General features: G+C 42.4%; 1 protein-coding gene across 2 annotated transcripts in view; it reads right to left on the minus strand.

Moving 5' to 3' along the window:
* MOB1A (MOB kinase activator 1A) overlaps positions 1–14,091 on the minus strand; it is a 28,314-nt gene extending 14,223 nt beyond the window's left edge. Inside the window, exons 1-4 of one of the 2 annotated variants that reach the window (XM_033175142.1) lie at positions 13,785–14,091; positions 8,532–8,698; positions 2,402–2,495; positions 622–755 (exon numbers count right to left, since the gene is read on the minus strand). In XM_033175142.1, the coding sequence (XP_033031033.1) occupies positions 622–755; positions 2,402–2,495; positions 8,532–8,698; positions 13,785–13,798 (409 nt within the window). In that variant the 5' untranslated portion in view covers positions 13,799–14,091. The remainder of the gene's footprint in view (positions 1–621; positions 756–2,401; positions 2,496–8,531; positions 8,699–13,784) is intronic. The other variant, XM_033175143.1, reaches the window with a different exon arrangement.
* Between the last annotated feature and the right edge of the window lie 521 nt (positions 14,092–14,612).

Here is a 14,612-nt window from a genome sequence, read left to right on the forward strand (position 1 = left end):
ATTAAAACCAAGTCATAAAAGATATAATAGGACAAAATAATACGGTTGTGTATAGCAAAAATGCTCCATGAACAAAATGAGACAAAAGGTAACCTGAGGAAAAGCATATACAACATGTATGACAAAGCGCTGATATCCTTTACACAGAAATAGATGAAAGATATAAACAGAAAATACACAATGATCAATGAAACAAACAAAAAAACCCTAAAATGTTCAATCTCATCAACACTTTTTAAATGTACATTAAAACAGAAATTTAACCAAATTAGAAAAGATTAAAAAATGAGTAATAACCAGTGTTGGTGAAGAAATACAAGCAAACACAAACATGGCTGGGGGGAGTATATGTTGGTACAAACTTTTTGGAGGAGAATTTGGCAGTCTCTATGAGTATAACAATGTTAAAAAGAACAGATTTATCATTCAAAAAGAGAAACAGGCTGGATACAGAGGCTCAAGCCTGTAATCCCAGCACTGTGGGAGGCCAAAGCAGGAGGATCACTTGAGGCCAGAAGTTTGAGACCAACCTGGACAACACAGCAAAAACCCCCCATCTCTATTTATATTAATAAAATAAAATTTAAAAAAAGAAAGAATATTTTCACAATGTTAACTCACCAATCTTAGAAGGAAAAAGAGTTTCATCATCAAGCTGATCCTGAACCCAAGTCATCAAATAGTCAATGTATTTTGGTGCAGAACATTTGATTGGCTTTTTAATATTAGTACCATCTGCCCAATGATATTCATATCTGGAGAGAAAAATGTTTTACTGATTTTTCAAAAATATTAACAAATGTGCAAGCTGTAATTAAAACAGGTTCATTCACGTTTTGTCAATAGAAGTTATATCTAACTTTAATAAATCACCGTAAGTTCTACTGAAGATTACTACAAGTCCTATATAGAATTATCCTGAAAGTGACAGTTATAACTGGAAGAAAAAAGGGAGATAATGTGGCAGGAGGCAATGCCAGGATACATGTTTTATTAACAACACAGCCCTGGGAAACAGGAAGGAACTGCATTCCTGTAAGGCAGAAGGTTGCTGAGGGCTGGGTATGGAGCTGATGGATCCATTACATTCTTCTGAGATTCTTGTTCATCAATTTATTATCATCAATGGAGCCAATATTATAAAACTCTGTTTTGTGGGCCAGGTGTTAGAGATATACATTAGGCATGCATACTTCCCCCTTACCGTTGCTGAGCTAGAAGGATTAACAAGAGTTATATAAAACATCACTGTGTAAAGCATTTGAGCCATAGGTAAGTTTAATTTTCCTGTTTATTTTAATTTCTTTTAAAGCTTGAGGAATATAACTTAACACAATATAAAATAAAAACATTCTTCCTAAAATATTATAATAAAAATAGGACTACAAACTCATTAGGGATCTTTTTTCCTTTACACTTGTAGCAAAGTCAGAAAGGACAATCTTTTCCAAAAGGCAAACATCTTGATAACATCCATCATCCATAAAATCAGTCATTTATTGTAAGAAAAAAAAAAAACCGGAAGGAAACACAGCAAATATTAATCCCATCACACGATGGACTTAATATTATGACTGATAGAGCTCCATCTTTTCAGTATTTCTTGAAATTTATTAAAGTCAAAACATTTTTAAATCTAGCATCTTCAAGCCAGATAATTACTTCAAAATTGTGCTGCTTTAAATACTAAATAAGCACAAGAAAAAATAATCAAATATTAAAAGATCAACTAAAAACTCTTTCAAGAAATTCATTTAAAAACTAGAAACAGGAAACATGTTATTAATAAAATTGAAAAAATAAAATGTTTAATTCAAGACAAACATAACTCAAATTTCTGTTTACTTCTATAACAAAACATTCAGACTTACTATGATGCAACATAAAAATGAAAACAGGGAGTACCCACATACCAAAGTATTTAATAATAACTAATAACTGGCCAGGCGCAGTGGCTCACACTTTTAATCCCAGCAGTTTGTGAGGCCGAGGTGGGCATATCACTTGATGCCAGGAGTTTCAGAACACCCCCGGGGAACATGGCGAAACCCTACCTCTACTAAAAATGCACAAATTAGATGGGAGTGGTGGCGCATGCCTGTAATCCCAGCCACTTGGGAGGCTGAGGCATGAGAACCGCTTGAACTTGGAAGGCAGAGGTTGTAGTGAGCCAAGATCACACCACTGCAATCCAGCCTGGCAACACAGCAAGACTCTGTCTCAAAATAAATAAAATTTAAAAATTACACAATAACTAAAAGCTTACGGGTGAGTAGTCAAGAACCAATAAAACCGAATCACCTTCAAACAAATGAATAACAAATCTTAATTGTTTAATTTATACCAACTGATGATAAAGTAAAACTAATCCAAACACCTATATAATAGGCAGTATATGTACCTCGGACCTGCAGACATGACTGGACAGCTTGCTTCAGTGCAGAATTCTGTAATAGTTCCATATAACATGTTGATCTGGTTAAAGAAATCCACAGCTGCAGAGATAATAGAATTGTGTTAAAATGTCTGTGTAAACACAAAACATGAGACCTCTCAGTTGAAGGAAAAACAGACAATACATTTAGGTTCTTAGCTGAACCCCTGAGACATTCAATAATCCAATGATACTCTAAGTTTTAGTACACTACATTTTTTTTTTTCTCTGAGACAGTCTTGTTCTCGATGCCCAGGCTGGAGTGCAGTGGCGCGATCTTGGCTCACTGCAACCTCCGCCTCCCAGGTTCAAGCAATTCTGCCTCAGCCTCCCGAGTAGCTGGGATTACAGGCTCATGCCACCAGGCCCGGCTAATTTTGTTTTCGTATTTCTAGTAGAGACAGGGTTTCACCATGTTGGCCAAGCTGGTCTCAAAACTCCTGACTTCATGATCCACCTGCATATAACAGCAGGAAAATAAGATACTGGAGATAACTCTAACTTAATGATGACTATTACATCATTTGAATATACAATATAATTACATCCAAGGAAATGAAAAATCAGTTTGCCAATTTGGACCAGATAATACAATTTGTGTTTAGAAAGAGACAAAATATGTTGTGGAATATATCGTGAGGGAGAAGGTGCAGCAGCTGTATCCTGAGGCATTTAAAAGATCTAATTAATCATAAACATTTGTTTTTGAGGTCTATAGCATATTGAGGACAAAATACTTCAGATAAAGTCCCTTGCCGTGGAGTCTCTAGTTAACAGAAAAGACAAAATTAAAAGAGATGAATAATATAAGATATGGCCAGGCATGGTGGCTCATGCCTGTAATCCCAACACTTGGGAGGCTGAGGTGGGAGGACTGGTTGAGCCCAGGAATTCAAGACCAGCCTGGGTAACAGAGTGAGACTCCATCTCTACAAAAATTTTTTAAAAATTAGCCAGGCGGGCCGGGCGTGGTAGCTCAAGCCTGTAATCCCAGCACTTTGGGAGGTTGAGGCGGGCGGATCACGAGGTCAGGAGATCGAGACCATCCTGGCTAACACGGTGAAACCCCGTCTCTACTAAAAAATACAAAAAAAAAACTAGCCGGGCGAGGTGGCGGGCGCCTGTAGTCCCAGCTACTCGGGAGGCTGCGGCAGGAGAACGGCGTAAACCCAGGAGGCGGAGCTTGCAGTGAGCAGAGATCTGGCCACTGCACTCCAGCCTGGGCGACAGAGCGAAACTCTGTCTCAAAAAAGAAAAAAAAAATTAGCCAGGCGTGGTGGTGCACACCTACAGTCCCAGTTATGTAGGAGGCTGAGGCGAGAGGATTGCTTGAGCCCAGGAGGCTGAGGTTGCCGTGAGCTGTGATGGCGCTACTGCACTCCAGCCTGGGTGACAGAGACACGGTATCAAAATAAAAATAGCAATAATAGTACAAGATATAAGAAGACAGGATCCAAAGGCCAACGATAAATGTTACAGAGAAAAGGCAAAGTAATGAAGAGTTGGAAGTAGTCAGGGGGTACTTCCTGAAGGAGCTTCAACTAGATCCAGAATAAAATGGAAGAGGAAGGGAGTGAGTAAACAAACTTTACCGAGTGAAGTATACTCTATGCAAAGAGAACGACATAAGCCTTGGAAAGTTTTAAAAAATGTTTCAGGCTAGGTGCAGTGGCTCACGCCTATAATCATAGCACTAATAAGAGGCCAGGATTTGAGACCAGTCTGGGCAACACAGCTAGACCCCGGTCTCTGCTGAAAATTTTTTAAAATTAGTTAGGCCATGGTGGCACACGCCTGTAGTCCCAGCTACTCAGGAGGCTGAAGTGGAAGGATCCCTTGAGCCCAGGAGTTCGAGGTTGCAGTGAGCTGTGAGGGTACCACTGCACTCCAGCCCGAACAACCTGTCTCAAAAAAATAAATAAATAAAAAGTTTTAGTCTCCTGTCTAAAGAAGTACCTAAAAACAACTAGGGATTTTCCAAGTTTCTTAAAAAACAAATAGATTTTTTTTAATGCTATCTTGTAAAAGGAATTTTATACAAAACTCCTTCACTTATAAATCTTCCTCTTAGTCATGTTTCTAAGAAACACAGGTATTCAATATTCACACAAAACAAAAAATATGCCCAGGTGGTAGTTGGTTTGGTCTAGAGGAGCTATTCTCAAAATGTGGTCCAGGAATCCCCTATCTGAGGAAGGATCTGTAAGGTCAAACCATTTTAATTGTTCTTTTCACTCTTACTCTCTCAAGAGGGCACAATGGTGTTTTCCAGAGGCTCCATGATGTGTGATATCACAACAGACTGAACATAGAAATGGATATAAGAATCCAGCTGGCCGGGCGCGGTGGCTCAAGCCTGTAATCCCAGCACTTTGGGAGGCCGAGACGGGCGGATCATGAGGTCAGGAGATCAAGACCATCCTGGCTAACACGGTGAAACCCCGTCTCTACTAAAAAAAATACAAAAACTAGCCAGGCGAGGTGGTGGGCGCCTGTAGTCCCAGCTCCTCGGGAGGCTGAGGCAGGAGAATGGTGTAAACCCGGAAGGCGGAGCTTGCAGTGAGCTGAGATCCGGCCACTGCACTCCAGTCTGGGCCACAGAGCGAGACTCTGCCTCAAAAAAAAAAAAAAAAATCCAGCTGTCTATTAAGCCAGATATTAAATAAGATTTACAAAAATATAAAACAATGCCACATTTTTCACTAAAATTTGTTATGGAAAATAGTCATTTTTCATAAAAACACATTTATGTTAAAATATAATGGGTTTATTATTGTTATTTTAAAATGAATTTGGGCCGGGTGCAGCGGCTCACGCCTGTAATCCCAGCACTTTGGGAGGATGAGGCAGGCAGATCACTTAAGGCCAGGAGTTCAAGACCAGCCTGGCCAACATGCCAAAACGCCGTTTCTACTGAAAATACAAAAATTAGCCGGGCATGGTAGCATATGCCTGTAATCCCAGCTACTCTGGAGACTGAGGTGGTAGAAATGCTTTAACCCAGGAGGTGGTTGCAGTGAGCCAAGATCATGAACTGCACTCCAGCCTGGGCGACAGAGCAATACTGTCTCAAGAGAAAATAAAAAATAAGTATTTACATCTTCTCAGTTTTAATTTCTAACAGAGTATCACTAGATATACTCGATATAATTAAAAGCTCTTTGGGGTTCTCAATAGTTTGTTTGTATTTTTTGTATTTTACCTTTTTTCCTCCCAGACTGGGTCTCACTCTGTCGGCCAGGCTGGAGTGCAGTGGCGCGATCTCCACTCACTGCAACCCCCGTCTCCCGGGTTCAAGCAATTCTCCTGCCTCAGCCTCCTGAGTAGCTGGGATTTTACAGGTGTGCGCCATCATGCCCAGCTAATTTTTGTGTTTTTAGTAGAGATGGTGTTTTGCCACGTTGCCTAGGCTAGTCTTGAACTTCTGACCTCAAGGGATCTGCCAATATCAGCCTCCCAAAGTGCTGGGATTACAGACATGAGCCACTGCACCCGGCTTGTATTTCACTTTTCTAATTAACACAGAATGGTACATATTTATGGGAATCAGTAATTTTTTAAGAGGATAAGTGGATCTGAGACCAAAAAATTTGAGAACTGATCTACAGCAGTTAAGTCTCAAAGAAAAATCTAAGGCTGAAGGTCAATAAATGCCTTCAGAATAACAGATGATAATCTGAATAAAGTTTTTTTTGTTGTTGTTAAGATAGAGTCTCGCTCTGTTGCCCAGACTATAGTGCAGTGGCACAACCTCAGCTCACTGCAACATCCACCTCCCAGATTCAAGCGATTCTCCTGCCTCAGCCTCCAAGTAGCTGGGACTATAGGTGCACACCACCACACCCAGCTAATTTTTGTATTTTTAGTAGAGATGGGGTATCATCATGTTGGCCAGGATGGTCTCGGTCTCCTGACCTCGTGATCTGCCTGCCTCGGCCTCCCAAAGTGCTGGGATTACAGGCATGAGCCACCACGCCTGGCCCTGAATAAAGTTTTTTAAAAAGGGTCTTTTTTCCAGCACTTTGCGAGGCTGAGATGGGTGGATTACCTGAAGTCAGGAGTTTGAGACCAGCCTGGCTAACATGGCAAAACTTCGTCTCTACTAAAAATAGAAAAATTAGCCAGGCATGGTGGCGAGCACCTGTAATCCCAGTTACTCGGGAGGTTGAGGCAGAAGAATCACTTGAACACGGGAGGTGGACGCTGCAGTGAGCGAGATCACACCAGCCTGTGCGACAGGGCAAGACTCCGTCTCAAAAAAAAAAAAAAAAATTAGCAGGGCATGGTGGTGTGAGCCTGTAGTCCCAGCTACTCAGAAGGGTGAGGTGGATCACTTGAGCCCAGAAGTTGAGGCTGCAATGAGCTACGATCATGTTACTGCACTCCAGCCTGGGCAACAAAGCAAGACAAAAAAAAGAGGGATTCAAGAAGCATACATACAGGCCTCTTCGGATCCTGATTTAAACGAGGCATAAAGTTTTAGGGCAAAAAAAAATTTTTAAAAGAAAACATTTGGCCAGGTGCGGTGGCTCACGCCTGCAATCCCAGCACTTTGGGAGGCTGCGGCGGGCAGATCACTTGAGGTCAAGAGTTAGAGACCAGCCTGGCCAACATGGCAAAACTTCATCTCTACTAAAAATACAAAACTTAGCCAGGCGTGGTGGCGGGCACCTGTAATCCCACCCAGCTACTCGGGAGGCGGAGGCAGAGGCAGGAGAATCGCTTGAACCTGGGAGGTGGAGGTGGAGGCTGCAGTGAGCTGAGATCTCGCCACTGCACGCCAACTTGGGCGACAGAGCAAGACTCCATCTCAAAACCAAAAAAAAAAAAGAAACATTTATAGGACAGTCATGAAAAATGTGAACATTGACCAGATATTTGATAAGTTAAAGGATGATGGCACTGTCATCTTTACAAGTTCTTGTCTTTTAGACATACCTTATTGAAATATTTATAGATAAAATATCATGTCTGGGATTTGCTTAAAATAATCAGGGTGGCATACAGAAGAAGAATAATTGGTCACAAACTGGTATTTGTTGGAGCTGGGTAATGGAATGAATACCTGGAATTCACTGGACTTATTCTCTCTACTTTTGTATGTTTGAAATTTTCCATTAAAAAGTTTTAGGCCAGGCATGGTGGCTCACGCCTGTAATTCTAGCACTTTGGGAGGCCAAGGCAGGCAGATTGCCTGAACTCAGACCAGCCTGGCCAACATGGTGAAACCTCGTCTCTACTAAAATATAAAAAATTAGCTGGGTGTGGCAGCATGCGCCTGTAATCCCAGCTACTCAAAAGACTGAGACTGGAGAATGGCTTGAACCCAGGAGGCAGAGGTTGCAGTGAGCCAAGATCAAGCCATTGCACTCCAGCCAGGGTGACAGAGCGAGACTGTCTCAAAAATAAATAAATAAGCAAATAAATACATAAATAAAAAGTTTTAAACTTTTTATTTAAACTTTTTATTCCTGGAACATCTGAAATTTCTAATTTAAACTTTATTACCCAGAAATGATCTCATCTCAGAAATGAGAGACTCTCACATTCAAATCTCTAGCCTTGGCATATTGTCCCATGTCATGCCCTTGTTCTCTTGAACTTCAAGTGACTTTCAGCTCAGATCCCTCCATTTTCTCCCAATCTCTCAATTCCCTCTGACACTCTAAGTCACAACAATCAACTGACTGTCCATGTGAACTGCAATTGACTTTTCTGGATATGCAGGCTGATGAGTACTGCTGGGAGTGGAAGTAAAACTGTGTAGATGGATTCGCTACAAAGTCACAGACCATGACAGGCATTATGTTTTCATTTATCAATCTTTTATTTGACTTTACTCAGCTTTTCATACTATTCTCCTCAGAAATTGCCCAAAAGCACTCATAATTCTCCTCAGGTCCCTCTACTCAACCTCACAAACTACCACCAAGTACTCTGAAAAGAGCAACATAGCTTTGGATGTATTTGTACTTAATGTTTCTTTATAGATAATTTGTTATATTAAAACAGTTCTATCTGTAAAAGAAAATTCATTAACAATGAGATTTTAGCAAAACCTTTCTATAAAACAGCAACGTTGCATTTTAAAACTTACTGTTTACAGCAATCCATTCATTGAGATCCTCTCCCTCAGGCAACATAACAGCTTGTCTCAGATTCCCACTTCCTAGAGTCGCTTCTGCATGTTTTAAGAGTTCATACTGATGAGATCCTTCAGGTATATTCTTCTTTGGTTTGAATGTTTTAGAAGAGCGGCTGCTGCTGTAAGATTAAAAGTGCAAGTATATGAATTTTTAAGACTGGAAGTAGAACAGGTAGAACATAATTTTAGGTATATAAAGTAGTCTGTAAAAACAAAATAAAAATTACTCTCTGGGCCGTGCACAGTGGCTCATGCCTGTAATCCCAGAACTTTGGAATCACTTGAGGTCAGGAGTTCGAGACCAGCCTGACCAACATGGTGAAACCACACCTCTACTAAAAATACAAACATTAGCCGAGTATGGTGGCGCACACCTGTAGTCCCAGCTACTCGGGAGGCTGAGGCAGGAGAATGGTTTGAACCTGGGGGGCAGAGGTTGCAGTAAGCTGAAATTGCATCACTGCACTCCAGTTCAGGCGACAGAGCAAGACTCCGTCTCAAAAAAAAAAAAAAAAAGAAAAGAAAAAGAAAATCTCTGAAAAATGCCAAGATAGGAAAATGATGATCAGAACACAAGAATGCTTTTTTCCCCCCCTGCATGTAAAAGCAAGATTAGCAGCACAATTCCACAATAAGGCAATTTAGTATGCCCTCTGAAGAAGTCTGGTACAGAGAAAGATCCCGGATTTTAGTTCTTGATCTAACACTAACTGTGTCTTCTTGAGAAACTGAACCTTCTTTTGGCCTCAATTTCCTTTTCCCTTTTTTTTTTTTTTTTGAGATGTAGTCTGACTCCGTCACCCAGGCTGGCATGTAGTGGCAAGATCTCAGCTCACTGCAATCTCCACCTCCTGGGTTCAAGTGATTTTCCTGCCTCAGCCTCCCGAGTGGCTGGGATTACAGGCATGTGCCACCACACCCAGCTTTTTTTTTTTTTAGTAGAGATGGGATTTTGCCATGTTGGCCAGGCTGGTCTCGAACTCCTGACCTCAAGTGATCCACCCACCTCAGCCCCGCAAAGTGCTATAGAAAATGATGGGGCCATGACTGGGTGCGGTGACTCACGCCTGTAATCCCAGCACTTTGGGAGGCCGAGGCAGGTGGATCATGAGGTCAAGAGATCGAGATTATCCTGCCCAACATGGTGAAACCCTGTCTCTACTAAAAAAAACACACAAAAATGAGCTGGGCATGGTGGCACATGCCTGTAGTCCCAGCTGCTCGGGAAGCTGAGGCAGGAGAATGGCTTGAACTCAGGAGGCAGAGGTTGCAGTGAGCCTAGATCACACTGCACTCCAGCCTGGTGACAGCGTAAGACTGTCTCAAAAAAAAAAAAAAGAAAAGAGAATGCTGGGGCTAAGTGCAGTGGCTCACACCTGTAATCCCAGCCATTTGAGAGACGAAGGCGGGAGGATTTCTTGAGCCCAGGAGTTTGCGACCAGCCAGGACAACATAGTAAGGCCACATGGGGGGTGGGGAAGATAAAAAACAAAATGGTGCAGGGAAGTTTAGTTCAAAAATCCAATTTTCTATATCAAAATATTTGGGATGTCTTGAAAGCAAACCACAGTAAAAGAAACACTAACATCTTTAAGTTTATAACAGGGAAAATAAATGAGACAGGCACAACTCATTATTGAGGAAAAAATGTTTTTATTCCTATCTCACACCATCCATAAAGTCTTCCTACACAAAACTCAGAAATCTCAAAGAAAAAAATGGACAGATTTCAAATAGTATCAATTAAAACTTCCATAACAGAGCAAACAGACAAGTAACCAAATAAAAGTACTCGTAACACATATTACTAAGGATGAACTGGATAATAGAGGGCTTCTATACTCATTAAGAATATGAGGAATCCTTTAGAAAAATAGGCTAAGAAGATGAATAGGCAATTCAGAAGCATGACAATCAATGAGCATGTGAAAAACTGTTCAATTAAAGTAAGATTTATTTTTTCCCTAATCTGAATGTCAAAAGTTTAAATGATTACATTAAATGTGGACTAGGGTAGGGGCCCCCAACCCCAAGGTCACAGACTGGGCCCCACAGAAGGAGGTGAGCAGTGAGCAAGCAGCAAAGCTTCATCTGTATTTACAGCCGCTCCCCATTGCTGGCATTACCGCCTGAGCTCCACCTCCTGTCAGATCAGCAGAGGCATTAGGTTCTCACAGGAACGTGAACCCTACTGTGAACTGTGCATGCAAGGGATCTAAATTGCATGTGCCTTATGAGAATCTAATGCCTGATGATCTGTCACTCTCTCCCATTACTCCCATATGGGACTGTCTAGTTGCTCAGAGCTACCACTGATCATACCTTATGATGAGTAGTAAAATTATTTCATTATATATTCCAATGTCATAATAGAAATAAAGTGCACAATCAATGTAATGCATTTGAATCATCCAGAAACCATCTCCCCAACCAGATCTATGGAAAAATGGTCTTCCACAAAACTGGTCCCTGGTGCCAAAAAGGCTGAGGACCACTAGACTAGGGTACAGAGCAACTATTACTTTAATACACTACTAGTGAAAGTATAAAGTGAAACATTTTGGGAGGGCAATATGGTAGTATCTATTAACACTGAAAAGCTCCTCAAGCCATCCATTCTACTTCTAAATATCTCCTCTAGATATGGATAAGAATTTGTTTTCCAATATTGTTTTTAATAGGGAGAAACCTACAAGCAATCCTCAATTTTATCAGTAGAGGACTGAATTAAAGTATGGTACATCCATATCACGGAATATTGTATAGAAGTTAAGAAAACCAGACAGAGTACACGTATTCACAGGGAAAGATCTAATACACGGTTAAACATAATACACAACCAAATGTACAGCAGGAGCCCATTTTGTAAATGCATAGAAAATATCAAAAACTAAATTCATCAAAACTGGTGATTACTTCTAGGAAGAGGAATGGAATAGAACTACAGACTTTTACTTTACCTGAATAATTTGGACTTTAAATAAGACTGATTAAGAAGTAAAAAAGAGGCCGGGCGCGGTGGCTCAAGCCTGTAATCCCAGCACTTTGGGAGGCCGAGGCGGGTGGATCACGAGGTCAGGAGATCGAGACCATCCTGGCTAACACAGTGAAACCCCGTCTCTACTAAAAATACAAAAAATTAGCCGGGCGTGGTGGCGGCGCCTGTAGTCCCAGCTACTCGGGAGGCTAAGGCAGGAGAATGGCGTGAACCCGGGAGGTGGAGCTTGCAGTGAGCTGAGATCCGGCCACTGCACTCCAGCCTGGGCGACAGAGCGAGACTCCGTCTCAAAAAAAAAAAAAAAAAAAAAAAAAAAAATCAGGATATACTACTCCACATCCACTTAGGATGACTATTAAAAAAAGAAAATTAACAAGTGCTATGAGAGGTGTGGGGAAATTGGACCCCTCATAGAGTGCTTATGGGAATGTAAAATGGTGCAGCACTTTGAAAGTTTGGCAGTTCCTCAAAAGGTTAAACACAGTTACCATGTAAGCCAGCAATTCCACTCCTAAGTATATACCCAAGAGATATGAACACATACATCCACGCAAAAACCTGTCACATATGTTCACAGCAGCATTATTCATAATGGCAAAAGAGCGGCAACAACTCAAGCGCCCATCAAGAAGGTCAAGTTTTAAAAAAAGAAAGTCTCAGCCGGGTGCGGGAGTGGATCATCTGAGGTCAGGAGTTCAAGATCAGCCTGGCCAACATGATGAAACCCAGTCGCCACTAAAAATACAAAAATGAGCCGGGTGTGGTGGCCGGCGCCTGTAATCCCAGCTACTCGGGAGGCTGAGGCAGGAGAGTCGCTTGAACCTGGGAGGCAGAGGTTGCAGTGAGCCGAGACCGTGCCATTGCACTCCAGCCTGGGTGTCAGAGCGAAACTCGGTCTCAAAAAAAAAAAAAAAAAAAGTGTCACATTAAGGTCCACAAAGCAACTGTGCATTCACTAACTAAATATCAACTCGTAAGAAAAAAGTAGAGGAGGGAGGAATACTTCTATTAATATAGAAATTAAATCTAAATCATACAGGCTTTTTGACAAGGTGATCGTATTTTAGAGTCCATTCCTTTACGAGAATAACCCAAAGGAGGGAAAATGAGACGCAGATAAACATATTCTTAGTAGTCCTATTTTATAAAAGCAAATACTGGAAGGAATCGCAGTCTCTCACAATAAAGTGGGTGAACTCTGGTTATAAAAAAAAAACAAAATTATGTAGTGTTTTATATTGTATTTAATAAAAATGTCAGGCATGTGGATTACATCCATAACTAAAAATGGATAATTACTCAATCACGAAACACACATTTAAGCAATATACAAGGTAGAGAGAGCCACCTGAGAATAAAAAATACTTTGCCAGAGCAATGCTTCTCAAACCTTAATGTGCATAAGAATCATGAAGGAATTTACAAGCTTTTTCATTTTAGCCTTGTTTGACTGGGCTCAGGCATTATCTCTAAAATGAGATTCTAAGGTATGTGTATCAAGTTAATTGCTGTAGTGCACTAAAATAGCAATATTGTTTCTGTAATGGGACTATGAATTTGTTTTAATTTTAACTTTCCAAATTATTTATAATAATACTGCAATGTACTATGTAATAATGTTGTATGGTATATTACATAATGATTAAAAACACACGGTTCTACAGAGGACAAGAGAAGTTGCTTAAAATCAAAACTAGTAAGTGGGCAGAATCAGAATTGGACAGAACGATCCGACTCCAAGGCCCGCATCTTAACTTCAAGCTTCTCAAACTGCGGCAACGCACATTCTCCCGGAGCTGCATTCAACACCGACAATACTGAAACTGGACCTATAACCTAGCGGCGAGTTAAGTCGGCATGGACAGTTTCTAGAACCTCGAGACGAGAGAAACTGGGGGCTCGCGGCTCCGCCCCCAGATCGTCTCCCCGCCCTCGGGGGCGCTCGGGCGGAAAAGTTTGGAGGCGCTACGGCCCGGGGGCCTTTCTACTCCCCAACCTTCACGCTCCGTTTCCTTTACCTCACCTTCATCTCTGTTGGCCTCTCCCAACATCTCAGCCTCCCCCGCTGACCCAAACAGAGGCAAAACAAACGCCAGCTACCCCGCCCCTGCCCCGGCCCCTAGGCCCAGCCCTTGCCTCAGGTCCGGGGAGGCCTCCCCCACGACCTCGGCCCGCAGCCCCAGCGCCCGCGGCCTGGCCCCACTCACAAGAGGAAGCTCATCTTCGGTCCTCAGATGGGAGGCGAGGGGCCTCTGGCCCCCGCCCGGATCAGGATTCGGAGCCGGCGAGAGGGAGAGGACCGTCCTTTGCTCACGGGCAGCGGAAGCCGCGCCGCCGCCGCTCGGAGCCGGGTTTCTGGCCGCTGCGAGCCCTTGCAAACCTCGGCGCCCGCCTTGCCCGCCTACCCCGCCTTGCAGACCCGAAATGCGGAACCAACAAAATCTCGCGAGTTAAGGTTTCGCGGCGCCGGGAGGGACTTGACGCACCCCCTTTCGCTCCGCCTCGTCCTAGAACTTGGCCAATCATCGCTCTCCAATCCAGGCCCTCCCTCCCCCGGAGGCGTGGCGAGGACGGCGGTCCTGCGGAAGGGACAGTGGCTAGTCCTGCTCTTGGTGTATCTTGGTGCTGCTGGGTTTCGACCCAGCTCCGCTCCCTAGGTTGCACAGGGTTCTCTATAAGCGCTACATACCCCTGCAATTTAAAAATTTTTAATTTAATTTTTACTTGAGATATATTCACATAGCATAAAATCTATCCTTTAAACATGTACCCTCTAGTGGTCCTTTTCGTTTATGTTTTTTCTTTTTCTTTTTTTCTTTTTTTTGAGATATCTCACTCTGTCGCCCAGACTGGAGTTCACAGTTCACTGCAGCCTGGACTTCCTGGGCTTAAGTGATCCTCTCGCCTCAGCCTCCCGAGTAGCTGAGACCACAGGTGCGTGCCACCACGCCCGGCTTATTTTCTCAAAGTTTTTGCAGAGATGGGGGTCTCACTGTGTTGCCCAAGCTGGTCTTGGACTCCTGAGCTCAAGGGAT

The sequence above is a fragment of the Trachypithecus francoisi genome, unplaced genomic scaffold (assembly GCF_009764315.1).
Source record: "Trachypithecus francoisi isolate TF-2019V2 unplaced genomic scaffold, Tfra_2.0 Lachesis_group17, whole genome shotgun sequence".
Lineage (NCBI taxonomy): Eukaryota > Metazoa > Chordata > Mammalia > Primates > Cercopithecidae > Trachypithecus > Trachypithecus francoisi.